This window comes from Aythya marila, assembly GCF_965140915.1.
Source record: "Aythya marila genome assembly, chromosome: 3".
Lineage (NCBI taxonomy): Eukaryota > Metazoa > Chordata > Aves > Anseriformes > Anatidae > Aythya > Aythya marila.
Window position 1 is genome coordinate 10,858,367 of NC_139044.1, and position 15,494 is coordinate 10,873,860.

The following is a 15,494-nucleotide window of genomic DNA, read 5'->3' on the forward strand; positions in this document are numbered from 1 at the left end:
CACGGACAGTAAAATTATTGCTCTGATCCCAGCGAGAAACCAGGCAGGGGTCCTGAGCCTGTTCATCTGGTTAAACAGGTACAGTGCAGGAACTGTGACAGCAAGGGATGACCTCAGCCTACAACATGGGCAGTGGAAGGTCAGCCCTGCACCTCCCTGCAGAGCTGACGGAGACCCACCTTTTGTGCTGCCCCCCCGAGAGCTGACACCCAGCCTGCAAGTGGCAGGTTACCGGGCCTGCCATGTCGCTGCTTCAGTCGCACAGATAAAATATGCTCTCCTCAGACACGGAAGCTATTACTTCTCTGCGATGAAACAGCATCCCACACTCTTATTAACCTGTGCCCTACTTCAGAAGCAAATTTAATTTGCAGCTTTCATAGTTAGCTAGCGCTAGCATTGGTTTGTTCCTCTGCCTGCTCTGAGTTCGCTGGATCTGTACAGTGCCAAGTATGGCTGAGCCCTATTTACTGTGGACTATAAGCATTATTCCTCAGAAAAGAAAAAAAATTAAATAAAAGGAAAAAAAAAATAAGGCATTGGGGTGGTTGGAGCTTTTTGTTTCACTGGAAAAAAGTCAAGGCACAAATGTTAAAAATGTCCCTGCAAAAATGCCTTTTGTATCAGCAGAGAGTGATGTTCTATCTGCTAAACGAAGTTTGTCATCTGGGATATTCCTACACATCGGGTCACCTTACACAGAGCATGTCAAGAGCCATGCTATATGGGAGAGAAAATCACACAGAATCACAGAATTTCTAGGTTGGAAGAGACCTCAAGATCATCGAGTCCAACCTCTAAGAGAGTTTCAAAGAATTCACTGGATTTCTGATGGCAAGCATCACACAAAAAAGGGTATGGTTGCACAAATACACCAAGTAATAGGGAAAGGGAAGTAAGAGTCTTCAGTGGTGGCCACCACAAAAGCAGCACAAAAGCAGTAATTTATGTGATAGATTTACATGTAGATCATTACCTAACGAGCAACACGAAAAGCAAAGGACACCCATTTTTTTAACCAATGTTTGATATTTTCATTTATAGTTGGTATAGTTCGTTGACTTCTTTTAAGAAAATGAATGTAACCACTAAAAGCACAAAGATATGTGGAGCGCGAGTGGCTTTTCACTGTCTTACAGTGGTGGAAAAAAAAAAAAGGATAAGTATGCAATTTCAGTTCCTCTGGGGATTCAGCTCTGTCGCTGCCCAATTGCAAGACTCCTGTTCACATCGGTTATTTTGGTAACCCCTCGTACTTGCATGGCTGGTGACTCGCAGCTTGTGGAAGTCAGTTTGCGACCAAATTAACATCTGGATTGCTGCAGTAAGGCTTCTCAGCTCGCCACGTGAAGATGACACAAGCACTACACACACTCCTTGGCCTGCCTCGGATGTGCCGGTGATGTGGGAGTCTTCTCGTGGACTGTTCCTCCCATCCTTTGAGCCGGCTGGGAGATAAACTTTGGTCAACATGTTACACTATGCCCTTTGTAATGAAACAACATCAGATGATACGCGTTTAGTGGGGATTTGAATTCCTGAGCTGATTAGGAGGAGCTGTTAAGACGTGCAAGGTTTAGCAGTCCCCTGTGTGCGATTCTGGAGCGATGACGTGCAGTGCTTCAGTGCCGCGCTCCTTCTGACGGCGATTGAAAGGGACTTGGTCAGGAATACACCTGAAAGCATCAGCAACCAAAAATACCAGTGACACGGCTTGACGGTTAGCAGGAATTTAAGTGAAAACTAGACAAATAGGCTCCTAAATTCGGAGTTCTTCAAGGCTGAGCGAGTCTTTTGCACTGAGGTATCAGGTGTATGGCAGGGTCCCCATCCCTTTGCTTCCCAGCAGGAAAATGAGCAGTATTTAATGCACAAAAAGGACATTTTGTGCCTGAATAATGCTTGTGACCCGCTTCAGATAAACGACGCAGCGGCTGTTGTGTGGGGAGGGACCGGTCCTTATTACTTAAGGGGGGGGCACAAAACCTGCTTTCATGAGGTGATTTCATGGGGTGACTTGATGAGGTGATTTCGTGAGGTGATTTCGTGTTTTTTGATTATTTTTCGTGGTTTTTATTTATTTTTTTCGTGTTTTGTATTTATTTATTTCGCCTTGCAGGCAGCGGGCCCCCTTCGGGGTGGGGGGGGGTGGGGGGGCTCCGCTCCCCTCAGAGCCCGGGCCCCGGCCCCGCCCCCCGCCGCTTAAGCCCCGCCCCCTGCCCCCCGCCCGGCGACTCGCCCGGGCTGCCACGTCTGCCCGCTGACGTCACCCCCGCCCGGCCCCTCCCCGCCCAATCGCCTGCGCCCAGCGCCGCGCCGAGCCGACGGGGCCGAGGGAAGAAAGGCCGGCCGGCGCGCATGCGCCGCCGCCGCCGCGGGGGCCGCCGGGAAAGCGAGTCCCGGCGAGGCGGGCGCCGCGAGGCGGCGGGCGGGCGCGCGGACTCGCTTTCCCGGCATGCCCCGCCGCCCCCCCCCGGCCATGTCAGCGCAGCTGGGCGGGCGGCCGCCCCGTTTCCTGGTCGGGCGGCGGCGGCCATTTTGGGGCTGAGGAGCGAGCGCGGAGGCCGCGGGAGCGCAGCGGGGCCGGGCGGAGGGGGCAGGCCGGGGCCGAGCCGAGCCGAGCCGGGCGCAGGCGGCAGCCCTCGCACCCCCTGCATCCGCCCAGCGCCCTCCTGCCTGGCCGGCGGCAGCTGCCGGGCCGCCAGCAGCAGCACTCCCCTCACAGCGCCCTGACGCCGTCCCTCGGGCCGCGGGCCCCACGGACATGTCCAGCATGAACCCCGAGTAGTGAGTGCGGGGCTGGGGGGGGGGGGAAGGGGCCTTGAGGGGGTGGGGGCAGCCCTCGGAGTCCCCCCCCGGTGCCTTCGTGCTGTGGGGGGGGGGTGGGCTCCTCGCACTGCCCCCGTGGACCCTGCTTTGGGGGTGGGCAGTGAGGGGCAGGGCCCCCGGGCTCGGCTGCTGGCCCTGGGGGCCGCCCTGCCCCGCTCCGGCCGCCAGTCATGTGTGTGTCACATGGCGCTTGCAAAACACCCGGGGCCTCGCTGCGTTTTGCAACGCCTCGGCCCGGGCGTGAAAAGGGCCTGAGCCCAAACGGGAGCTGCCTGCCTGGGGAGGGAGGGCACGGCGATGGGGGGGTGTTGTCCTGGAGGAGAAACAAAAAAAAACAGCTCGCCGCTGCGTGAGGGTGGCCTTCTCCTCGCAGCGGGGAGGGCTGAGGGCTCGGCTCAGCGCCTGGCTGGGGCCTGGCAGCGGGAGGAGCAGCAGATTCCCCGCCGGGGTGGTGGGGGCAGCTAAACCTCGGTTCCCTCATCTTCTTTATTATTTTTTTTTTGAGGGATTTTTGACTCGTTTAAAAATCGCTTTAAAGCCAGCCACTTCACCCTCACTCCTTCAGTGCCAAAGAGCAGCTTTAGGATCCCTTCACCCATGCTGACTCTGCTGGCGCTCCAGTTTGGGATGACAAAGCTCTTGTGCCCTCAAATGCAACCAGAGTGGTTTTGCTCTTAATCCCCGTGTGTGGTGTGACCCTGCTGCTCTAGGTCCCACCATCTCCCTGTGGGTGACACTCAGCCACCTTCTGTCCCAAGGCCTTGCCTCCCCACACAGCAGTGGCTGCTGGTGCATGGTCACAGCTTTTATGCTCCCCGCGTGTGGCAGTGTGACTGCGAGCACTCTGTGCCCATTAAAATCACCTGGAGAGCGAGCGGGAATCGAAGTGATCATCAGCTAGCTGCAGATAGTTGGTGAAAACCGAGAGGTTCAGCCAGGAACTCAGGTTACATCTTGGCAAGGTTACATAACAGGGCTGCTGGTATGGCTTCTGCAGGCACTAAAACAGCAGCTGGACGTAAACAACAACTTGTTGGTCGGTGCCTTGCTGGGTGTAAAGGCTCTCGGGGTTAAACTCAACTTCATCTCACGGACAGAAGGGGTTTGGCACTGGAAGGCTGCCTGGGAAGGGTTAGGCCCTCCTGGGTGGAAGGGGCTCTTCCCCCACAGAGCATTTCTGGCCTGTCCTAAAGCCTCCCAGCTTTTTAGGAGGAGCTGACTGAGAGCACAGCTTCCTGCAGTCAGGCAACAAATGCTGCTAGGGAGGTGAAGAAGCATTTTGTGGGAGCCTCGTTCTCAGTGGGGTGTGTTTGTTCCTGGTGGCAGGGACTGGACTCTATAAATGAAGAGGGAAGGCTAGTTTAAGATTAATTTGGAGTCGTAAATTGCTACTTTTGGCAGGGTTGTGCCTGCTGGCTGAGGATAAGAGCTGGGAAGAGCACAGTGAGATTTAAGGATGTTTTTCTCTCCCTGTAATAAGTGTACTCGGATCAGTGCTAAGCCAGCAGTAAGATGTGTAGGGTTCTAGTGCTCTTCCTAGTCCATCTCCAACAGGTGCAGGTATCCATTTCTCCTTTCAGTGGTACCTTGCCTGCAGTGCTTGTTCTCAGCTCCTTGTCAGGGCTTCAGGAGGGGCTGTAGCCCACACCCTCAGCCCTGGGTGTGTCAGAGGTCAGGGGGTTAGCTACAGTTTTTTTGTTAAACTTGCCTCCTTCGGTTTTCTTATTAAAAAAGTCACAGGATTAGAAGCTGCTGGTGTCAGGATTTGTAAAGGGAGTCTGCTTCTGAGCTTCCCCTGAAATTTCAGTGCTGCAGGACAGCTTGGTGGACCGACAGTGTGCTTCTGTGTGTGTGTGAGGGAGCTGGGGAGGGCTGGCTGAGCCCTTAGCGCTAGCATTTGCCAAGCTAAATTCTCAAAACATCTGCCCAGCCGGTGCCGGGCGGTGTTCCTCTTGTGTTCCTCCCCCGTCGTGGTGTTTAAATAGTCCAAATGTCAATATTGACTCTGTTGTGACTAGATCATGCTGAGGGCTTTCAGGCCTGCTGCTTCCTACCCCTTGTGCAACTGCAGGCAGCTCGCACAGACCCGCCGGGGGGTGAGCCCTCGCGCAGATAAGCAGGCCTGGGAGGTGATCTTGATGAGTGCTCTGTCCTGCCGGGGTCTCATTCCAGATGCCTTCCCTAAGGGAGCGAAGTGGTGTTGGAATAAAGCTGGTTTTGGTGGTCAGAGGTGTTAGCGAGCCCCTCTGTGGGCTTCCCAGGCTTGCGTGGTGGAGGTCAGTGGGTGACAGGTGAGTGACAGCTTCTGGAAGCATCCGAAATGGTTTGTTCCAGCCTTCCTAAGCCGTAATCTGCGATGCAGAGTGGCCTCTTGTCTTCTGGCTTCTGTTTACTTGCACGCACGGTGTGTAATCAGAGTGACAGTCATGCTCCTCTTCAGAATTTCTTGGGTGGTGGAACAAAGGCAGAGGATTTGAGGCTGCTGTGAGTCTCTGTTTACAACAAACCTGCAGCTGACATCAGTGATTAAAGCTGACTCCAACAGTTCCTTGTAGGAGCTGGATGACTCCCTCCTCGTGTCTGTTTGGGATGAAACCTTCCCGGTGCTAGGAGAGGAGCTCTTCTGCCTGCAGAAACACCGTGCTGCGGGGGCACGTGTGCCCCTCATCCTGCACGGCTCTCCTGGAGATGCCTTTTTTGCAAGGATTGCAGCCAGCCTTAGTGTTTTTAGCAGTTCTCCTGCTGACGAGAAGTCAGGCCGAGCTCCCCCCACCTCCAGGTGCTGTGGGGAAGGTGCCCGGTCCCTGCTGCGGGGGCTCACTGAGCTCGGGAAGCAAAGCTCACAGCTCCAGGAGCGAGCGAGGCCTCTCAGGAGCGAGCAGCACAATTAACCTGGGTGGCTGGGGTGCGTCACCGCAGCTCCAGCTGTTTACTCATGTATTCAGCAGGGTTCGGCCTGGGAATGCATTTCAGGAAAACTTTGTGACCGGTTTTCGTTTTCCTTGGATTTCGGCTGCGGTTCCGTGCTCTCAGCCATCACACCGTGTGTAGCAGGCAGATCTCGAGGCCCACATGCAGGCCCCCGGTGTTTTAAAACCCCCTACAGCAGCCGTGTCTGGATGTGGGGTGAGTTTTGGGGTATTACGCCTGTGGTAACTTCAACTTTTGGAAACCTAAACAGCGAGGTTGCACTTTCATTATCTTGGAGTTGATGCAGGTCTAAGTTTCAGCCTCGCTTATCTGGCAGAGCGAGGTTTGTGCCACAGCAGCCCGTTCTGGGCTAAGAGGGACTCGATAAAGGCTGTGCTGGCCCTGCTCTGGGTGAGGTGGGTGGCTGGAGCTGCTGTGCCAACCGGGGACTGTTTGCTGTCTGGAACGACAGAGCCCAGAGTCGGGGCAGGATTTGAGAGTAGAGATGTCAAAAGCAGCATTTAGGGCTTTTGGGTTCCGCCGAGCTGCTCCTGTCCCCTTCTGGCCAGGGAGTGGCTGCGTGGGAAATGGAGGATTTCACAGCGGGGTGGGCCTGCCTGGGGGCAGTGAGAGGAGGACAAACCCTGAGGGGTTTGGGGGCTGAGGAGACCTGGGGCCTGCTTGGAAGCACGGGGGGCTTGTGGGTTTGTAGCTCAGGTCTTAGCTAGGAGGAGTTAAATGTCCTGCAGTGCCATGAGCAGTGAAATTCGGGTGAAAGCACTGCTAATATTCCCGCGTTACCATTCTTAGGGGGATTATGGCACGCTGCAGGCTCTGGTGCTTGGAAGTGCATTAATGCCTTCTGTAAGTAACAGCGTGGCACCGCGGGGAGCTGGCTGACCCAAACTGTGCACCGAAAGCTGCGTGGCACTCTGTGTGATAACCTAACGGGGTCCCAGATGTGGGAGCTGTGCCAGCGCCCTGCTCTCCAGCCCGTCCTGCCTCGGGGAGCTGCGGTTGGCAGCTCGGGGCCGAGGGAAGGGTCAGGCAGCCCCGCTGCTGGGGCGGGCAGTTGGGCCTGGCGTGGTGTGCCCCCGATAAGCAGGCAGCAGCTCGGCCCTGGGGCTGGGGCAGCTGCAAGAGGAGCCCCAGGAAATGAAGCTGCTTCAGCTGGGAGAGGAAGTGTGCAGGGCACGGGGCTTGCCAGCACTGAGCTTGAGCACCAGAAACTAAGTATCTTCAGATGACTTTGATTTCTGAAGTACCTCGAGTGCCTTCACTTCATGCAGGGGAGGGGCGAGCCTGCATGTTTAAGATTTAGTTTATTAGTTGTTACATTTACCACTCCGGCTGCTCTCTAGCCTTGAGAGAAGTGCTGTGGCGGTGGGTCCCAGCACAGCCTGTGCTCACAGCGAGCCGCTGGGGCTGGAGCTGAGGAGTGGATTCTGGGTGGTGTGGGGCTGAGGAGCTACAAGCCTGGGGCTGCCTTACCTAACACGAGGTGTTGCTGTGAGTAGTGCTTGGTTTTTCCTCTCCTGCCTGGTCTCTGGTATTAAAGTGCCCCATTTGGCTTGTGACTAACATGCAGCTTCATCTTTTGGTAGCAGTGAAGTCCTCTGACATGTAAGGTGGGTCAGCCATACGGTGCTTCTGCCCTCAGTACTGGGAGGGCTCAGCGTTAAACAAGAACTGTTACCCCAGCGATGTGCCCTGATCATTACACCACACCTGTCAGGAATGTGTGCTGACCCCACACCTGAGCGTGGATGTGTTCCCTGGCAGTGTGTGCTTCGTTCTTACGAGATGAGTGCACTACGTGGCCACTAATAGGGCTGTTAATGGCCTAGCATGGAAGGCAAATGTTCCTTCTGCTTCAGCAGGTCGTTACACCTCATAGTGTGTTCTGTCGGATCCTGCTGCAAGCTCAGTTTGGGCTTAAACTGAGAGAAGAGGTGGCTGCTTTTGGCCAGCTGCATGGGACTTGTGGGGACAGGCAGGGCAGTGAGGCCGTTGACTTACAGATGACACGGGCTGGCTTGCTGTCCACCAGAACTTACTGCTGCTGTGTTGCTCAACCAGCCAGCGAGGCTTGTGCTTCACTGGGAAGTGTGGTTTGAGCTGCAGCTAGACCACAGAGGGCTGCAGCAGGACTCTGCCTTGCTGATAGCTGCCAGTATCCCCGGTGCAACTTCCTGGAACAGCACGCTTCGACGCAAACGCTGTGCCCAGGGCCCCCACCTCACACCTCCCTCACACAGCGACCTGCTGAACTGGGAGCACCTCACCTGGCCACGGGGGTTCGGAGTTGGAGGGGCTGTTCCCTGACTGAATGGGCTGGCTGCCGGCAGCATTTGTCACTAAGTGCTGTTTTTTTCTCCCTGCAGTGACTATTTATTCAAGCTACTTCTGATTGGAGACTCCGGTGTTGGGAAATCTTGCCTTCTACTTAGGTTTGCAGTAAGTGATCATGCTTAAACTTTATATAAAAGCTGCCCCAGGTACTTAGCAAGAATTTCTCTCCTAGAAGAACAGCTTGAAAGGACTGACGGCTGTCAGGCCTGGTGTACCAAGGAGTAATCAAAGTGCTTCAAAGCCCTCCTGCCTCCTGAATGTTTCAGCTAATGCATTCACGAGTCAAATCAGAGATGATACCAGGAATGCCCGGTTAAATTTGATTCTCATTTTCCTGGTACTTGAGAACAAAATATCCTAATTTAAGTTCCACCACTGTGCTGGTGGTAGAACACTGAAGATGGAAGAACATCTCTGAATCCTGGGGTCTCAGTCCTCATTCTCAAGGTTGCAATGTCTGCCAAAGACCTTAATCACTTCCTAATTGATCTGAATATTTTCAGCTGGGTGAAGTGTGACATCTGCATTGAAAGGGCCTACCAATTACTTAGCCTGGGGGGGAGGTAATTAAAATAATAGTGAAAGAATAATAAGGCCCTAATGCTTCCTTTAGTGAAGGAATGTGTACTAAATTTTAAAATTGCTGGTGGGCTGCTGTCTTGAACTTCATGCAAGAGGCTCCAGTGTTCTGTCAACAGGGAGAGTTTGAAATGGTTGACAGCTCCTGGTGGGAAGAGCTGGAGTCCAGAGAACTCTTCATCTACATCTAGCTTAAAATGTTGCTGTGGGAGGAGATTAGATCCTAAGTTTTGATACTACTGCAAGACAATGGCAGCAGTTTCAGACGAACCAGCTGCTCCAGGCACCTCTGGAAGCTCCCTGTTACTCCTGTGCAGTGGGTGTCTGCTGTGTGCAAGTAGCATCGCACCAGTGGGAGCCCCCACAGCCGCTGCAGCACTGCTCTAGTAGGACAGGGCAATGCTAAAACCAATGTGAGCACCAGGAAGGTGTCAGCTGCTCGGCTCAGGGCTCAGGCGGTGCATTGGAAGTGACACCAAGGCTGGAGCAGTACTCCCACATCAGCCCAGCCTGTTTTCTTGCAGATGTTTCACGTGAAGTCAAAATTGTTTCAAAAACATCCAACGATTCTTTTGGATAACCAGCTTATGTTTGTGCTCCGTTATCTGGTGTTTCTTCAGATAAGCAGCTTTTTGCTATAGAAATTTGACTTCCTAACTGAGCTTTTTTACATCGAACACTGCAATAAGTCCTTGTCTTGTGTCACTTCGTATGTTCCTGCTGCAGGTTAAACAGCAGCAGGCTTTTCAAACAGACCTCTTTGAGTACTGGAACTTAAGGAAATGAATGTCATGTCGTTGTAAAAGGCTTAATGCTTCCCGTTACTTGCGTCTGTTCCTTCAGACAGCTGTATTATCTGAGGTGTCTTCCATTCACAGCACAAAGAAATCCCTTGCTTTTGTGGGAGCTGCTGGTTACATAAAGCCTTTTGTGGCACATTCAACCTGAAGTTCTGTCCTGCTGGTGCTTTGGAAATAACCTTCCTTCATGCCAGTAGGCTAATGAGGGCTCACATGTAGCAGAGGCTGACCCAGAGGTTCCCGTGTGCTGTAAGACCAGGTGGGGCCTCAGCAGCCAGGTCCGTGCTGCCTGTGCTCGCTCAGGGACTCCATCACGAGCACCCAGGCTGTAACTCTAACCTGCTGTAGCAACCAGCTGTGGTGGCAGGGGATCTGAAATTCAGATGCGGAGAGCAACTGAGGCAAAGCCTCTCGCTTGTTACAGGTAGCTGCCACATAACGTGAAAAAACATCAAAGGCAAATAAAAATCTGAGGCACTTTAATGACCTTAATGGTTATTCCAAGCAGCTCTTCAGTCTGCCAGCTTGAACAAAGGCTGTCTTCGGAACTACAATTCAGAGGGACTTAATGCTATTGCATTTTTGGAAAGAGTTGTATTGACTAGCTGGGGAACACAAACCTTGCTGCATGAGGTGCTTAAAAGTTCTGAAGAATTTCTAAAGAGTAAGCGTTCAGTGAAAAGATCTCGATTGCTGCTGGACTTTGCAATGGATGATCAGACCATTTTTTCCTAGGAAATGAAGTACCTGTGTCTGCTTGGTGTTTGCCTATTGCATAATATGTAGGTGACGGGAAGTGCAGCAGGTTTGACTTATGTTCACTCTTCTTCCTAGGATGACACGTACACAGAAAGTTACATCAGCACAATTGGTGTGGACTTCAAAATCAGAACTATAGAACTAGATGGGAAAACAATCAAACTTCAGATAGTAAGTAGTATTTCTCAACCCCTGGGCACCTTGATCTGTTCAAGCACAATTGCATTCATGATTACTAGTACTTATCTTTGTTTCTATTTTAATGGTTAAAGTACAGTGTATTCCCTGTTCCAAGAGGCTAGGCAGCCTTCACAGGACTTCCCATGACGTGTCCCTGAAGAAGGATGTGATCAGTGCTGCCTGCCTGAGAGGGGAAGTGAGATGTTAATCTCTTTTCCTCTGGGAAGAAAAAGCTTGAGTTGTAACAGGCACCGTGGGCAGTGAGCTGAGGGGTAGGATCGTGTGCTGGCTTGCTCTCATCAAACCCAGTACAGTTTTGCAGTAATTATTAAGGATCCATGTATAACTACAAGAACGTCAGTTGTCCAAGATGCCCGAGTTCTCCAGCAGCTGTTAGCAGCTGTGTGCACTGCCTGGTGCTGGGAGTGTGCTTTCGTGGATCTGAAAGGAAAACCTGACAGGCGTGCTTGCAACTGGCTTGTCTGCCGTAGTGCTGAGTAGTGTCTTCTGGCAGTGTTTGGCCTTCCCCCTGCAATAGGCAGGGGCAGAGACTTGGCAGTTTTCTCCTCTAATCTTGAAGTGCTCTAAAACGGTGACTTGTGTACTGAAATCTAATATCTATGCAAGGTCACACAATCCTTGTCAGCCACTGCTTCCAGCTCCAGCAGAGGCTCTCAGGACTGGAAGGCAATGACTCAGGGATTCCAGGCTGCGCTGTGGAGCAGCCTCTAGTTCCCAGCCAGAAGCCTGGGCATGGCTGTGAGCCTGCAGACCCCCAGAGCAGCCCACCAGGAACCTGTCTGCGAGTCTGACTGTTTTTAATGTTCTGGCCCTGCTTCTGACATGGCTTTGGGAACAGTGGTGTTTGGGCGAGTGCTGTTCCTGCCCTGCTGGGGGAGGTGAAGCACCAAATGCCCTTCCTCCTCTCTGCCAGCAGGAGGAAGGAACCAGGTTTGAGTTGTTGCACTTCATCTTCTGTAAATGCCTCTGCAGCTCTTGCAGCAGGGCTGCTGAAGGGAGAGGTGATGTTAGATACCTCCCCATCCCTTAGAGCTTAGTCTGAACAGGTTTTCAAGCCCTGCTTTGCATTTGTTTTGACTGCTGAACCATGGCTTCTGTTTATATATGCAGAAAGGGCTTCTGTTTGGGTCAAAATGACTTGAAATGTTTTCTGTGAGATCTCTTTAGTGCACTTGTCCAAAACCAAACAAATGAGCAGTTCTAGGAAAGCACCTGCTGCAGTGAACTTCCCAGTTAAAGTTTGTTGATTATCTTGAATCCTTTTGACCATCTGGGGGCAGTTCCTGCAGTCGGGAGATGCTTGCAGTGGTGTCGGGTCAGCTGAGCTGTGTTCTGCGAGCTCCTGTGGCCCGGCAGCCTGCCCTGCAGTAACTGATGCTGTTTGCCTTGCAGTGGGACACGGCGGGACAGGAGAGGTTTCGAACTATCACTTCCAGTTACTATAGAGGTGCTCATGGCATCATAGTCGTGTATGATGTTACGGATCAGGTAAGTGGTGACCTTGCCCCAGGAGGGGTTCTCCAGGTGGAATGCACGAGGCTGACGTGTAAATAAGATGCAATTTGATGCCCTGCGTAGGATTTAACAACTCAGCATTTCCGAAGCATACAGTGACTGGGCTCCAGCTGTGTTAAAGTTTATCGAGCTGAACGAACAGTCTCTGGTTTGGGGCTAAACAGAAGCACAGGGAGCTGTGAGAGGTGGGATACTATTGTAAAGTAACAGGGTCTTAGGCTTAACCTAGAAGTTGCTGGGTACATAAGGGATTGTGTGAATACTTCTCAACCTGCCTTCAGTGGTGGGAAGTCTGAATTACTGATACTGCTCAGGGATTTCTGAATGTGCTTGAACTTTGGTCTACAATAAACAAATTGAAACAGAAAAATGTCAGCAAGCGTGCAGCGTACAACTGAGGCAGTGTTTCCTGTGAAAGAATCTCTGGAGATCAGTGGTGCTGTTGTCCTGTTTGAAGGGCTCTTCGGAAGTGTAGAGTTTCCTGAGCTAATAGGAAGGGAACAGTCGGCTTCTGTCGCTAACTGGAACGTCAGCTCAGTGCCAAAGTTCTGTATTTCTGGAGTCAAAGGTTGCTCCAGCATCTCTCCACAGCAATGCGGCTTGCACCTAATAAAGCACCTAATAGCTGGTGCTCTGTAAATGCCTGGGTTTCCCCTGCTTTCAGCTGTGTACCCTATCTTCTGCCTGCTCCAGGAAGAGGAGGAGGAGTCCCTGATGGTATTTGTTGGCTATTCAGTATGGAGCAGGGAAAAATAAGGGGGGGAGCCCAGCCAGGGAGGAAGGAGCGGTGGCCTGAAGAATTGCCTAAGCCTTGCGGCGACTCCCTTATCCTGAGGGAATCAGGAGTGGTGCTGTGGATGAATACAGTAGCATTGGTGTTCTGTCCCTTGTGGTTGTGGAGCACACTGATACGTATGTTGCTTTGCATTGTTTCCAGTTATTGCTGAATAGTGCCCAGATTCCCTGGTGGTGAGGGGCCTTGCTCACAGCTCTCTTGTCTCCTAGGAGTCTTTCAATAATGTAAAACAGTGGCTGCAGGAGATAGACCGCTATGCCAGTGAAAACGTCAACAAGTTGTTGGTGGGGAACAAATGTGATCTGACCACAAAGAAAGTAGTAGACTATACAACAGCAAAGGTATGTGGGCACTGACACGGGGGGCTTGGCTCAGTGCTAGGCTGGGCCATAAATGCAGTGGAGTTCAGGGTAGGGAAGCAGCTCGGTACGCAGATGCCGGTGTGCCATAAATGCAGGCAGCTCAGTGACCTGCTAAATGCTTTGGTACAAGTCAAACTGGGTGTGGGTGGGGGTCTGGGAATGTGGGGAGGAAAGCAGGTGAGCTGTGAGTTGGTGTGTGAGCTCACTGTTTGCTGTTTCTCGCTTCGCAGGAATTTGCAGATTCTCTTGGAATTCCGTTTTTGGAAACCAGTGCAAAGAACGCCACAAATGTAGAACAGTCTTTCATGACCATGGCTGCTGAGATTAAAAAACGAATGGGTCCTGGAGCAACAGCTGGTGGTGCGGAGAAGTCCAATGTTAAAATTCAGAGCACTCCAGTCAAGCAGTCTAGTGGAGGTTGCTGCTAAAACTTGCCTCCCCCCTTTTGTCTCACAACAATGAATTTGCAATCTGAACCCAAGTGAAAAAAAATTGCCTGAATTGTACTGTATGTAGCTGCACTACAACAGATTCTTACCGTCTCCACAAAGGTCAGAGATTGTAAATGGTCAATACTGACTTTTTTTATTCCCTTGACTCAAGACAGCTAACTTCATTTTCAGAACTGTTTTAAACCTTTGTGTGCTGGTTTATAAACGTGTAATCCTTGTTGCTTTTCCTGATACCAGACTGTTTCCTGTGGTTGGTTAGGATGTATTTTTGTTTTGATGTTTCTATTGGCATGTTTAGATGTCAGGTTTAGTCTTCTGAAGATGAAGTTTAGCCATTTTGTATCAAACAGCACAACAGTGTCTGTCAGTTTCCATGCATAAAATTTAGTAAGATATATGTAAGATCTGATTTGCTAGTTCCTTCTTGTAGAATTATAAATGGAAAGATCACACTATCTCTGATTAATAGTTTCTTCATACTCTGCATATAATTTGTGGCTGCAGAATATTGTAATTTGTTGCACAATATGTAACAAAACTGAAGAAATGTTTAATAAATATTGTACTTATTGGAAGTAATATCAAACTGTATGGTGATAAATATTGTCTTAATTTGTATTGGCTAAGGGGGAAATCAGGCTTGCATTGTGCACAAAACATATCTTTGTGCAGCCATGGCTCTCAGACCTGGTAGTAGACCAGAGACCTTCCCTGCGACAAAACTAGTGACTATGGCCCAAAAGACTGAGGTGCCGTGGTGCTTAAGGCATGTGCGCTGTACCAGGAGCACCTAGCCAGTGTCCATGGAGGCATAATGCACTCTGAATGTACTCTACAGTTCCCTAACTTAGTCTTGGAACTTAATTTATTTCTCAAGGACTTGACGTAGGGAATGCCTGTCTGCTTTGTGTAGCAGGGGAGAGAAGGGTGTTTCCCTGACGTGCATACTTCAGCATAACCTTGAGGTGGTAAAACCTTTGTACCAGTATATTATGTCTTTTCTATATACTGTTAATTCCATCCTCTTTTAATTAGTACTCTTCTTAATGCAACAGCTTAGTTTCTATTTGGTTATGCATAGTGGCATCAGAAGGATGAAATGGGGACAGCGAGATTCCCCCACCAGACTGTTGCTCACGTAGGCGCTCTTTCAAACAATTTGGACCTAACCAGCAGCCAAGAGGTTTTGGGCAGTGTGTGATTCTTTGTACAGAGCTAATCAAATCATTAGTGCCTGATGTCTAGCTAAAAGCCACAGGAAAGCTAGCCTATAACACTTCCTATACATGTAAAATTGTTCAGCTTTATCTAAACTCAACTGTTCAGCCTATTCTGTAAATAGTCTCATGTTTGAAAGACCATGTAACATTCCCCGAGTAGTAAATACACCCTGTGATAGTAAGAAATATAGCCTAGGTATGTTGTGAGGTATAAACTAAAACTGGTGCAAATATCCTCTGATTTTTTTTTTGGGGGGGGGGAACTTTGGCTAACAGCTTTCTTCAACATAGTTGCATCAATCAACAGGCAATTGTAATACATAAAGTATTGTCATGGTTAAGTTGAACTCTTCCACGTGAGACCTTCACAAAATAAAGTGATGTGCTTTCTATTAGAGATGTGCTTGTTGGTATAATTCATTACAATGTGACTCGCTCCTCCTGGAGAGCAGGAGCGCTAGGAGTAGTGAGTGCTGCTGAGATCAGGAAGCGAACCAGAAGGAGGTGTACCGAGGGTAAAACATCTTCCCTCCAGAGAACTGCACAAATGAACTTAAATGTCAAGATGCCTGCTACATGCTATCCAAAACAATGTTAATATATACAGTAATAAAAGCATTGCAAAACCAACTTGGGCTACACCAGTTGTTTGGTGCTTATTTTTTTTTCCCCTAAGTTATGACCTGACAGGGCAGCACTGTTAAATGCTCCAGCTGGGT

General features: G+C 50.8%; 1 protein-coding gene across 1 annotated transcript; it reads left to right on the forward strand.

Annotated features, from left to right (window-relative positions):
- Positions 1–2,358: 2,358 nt before the first annotated feature.
- On the forward strand, positions 2,359–15,405 carry RAB1A (RAB1A, member RAS oncogene family; the record flags this gene model as incomplete). The annotated part of the gene is given in 8 exon segments (XM_082757718.1): positions 2,359–2,412; positions 2,415–2,552; positions 2,555–2,787; positions 8,124–8,196; positions 10,305–10,400; positions 11,823–11,918; positions 12,951–13,082; positions 13,334–15,405. Coding segments are annotated over 8 exon segments (1,020 nt in total). The 3' UTR covers positions 13,532–15,405.
- Positions 15,406–15,494: the final 89 nt, after the last annotated feature.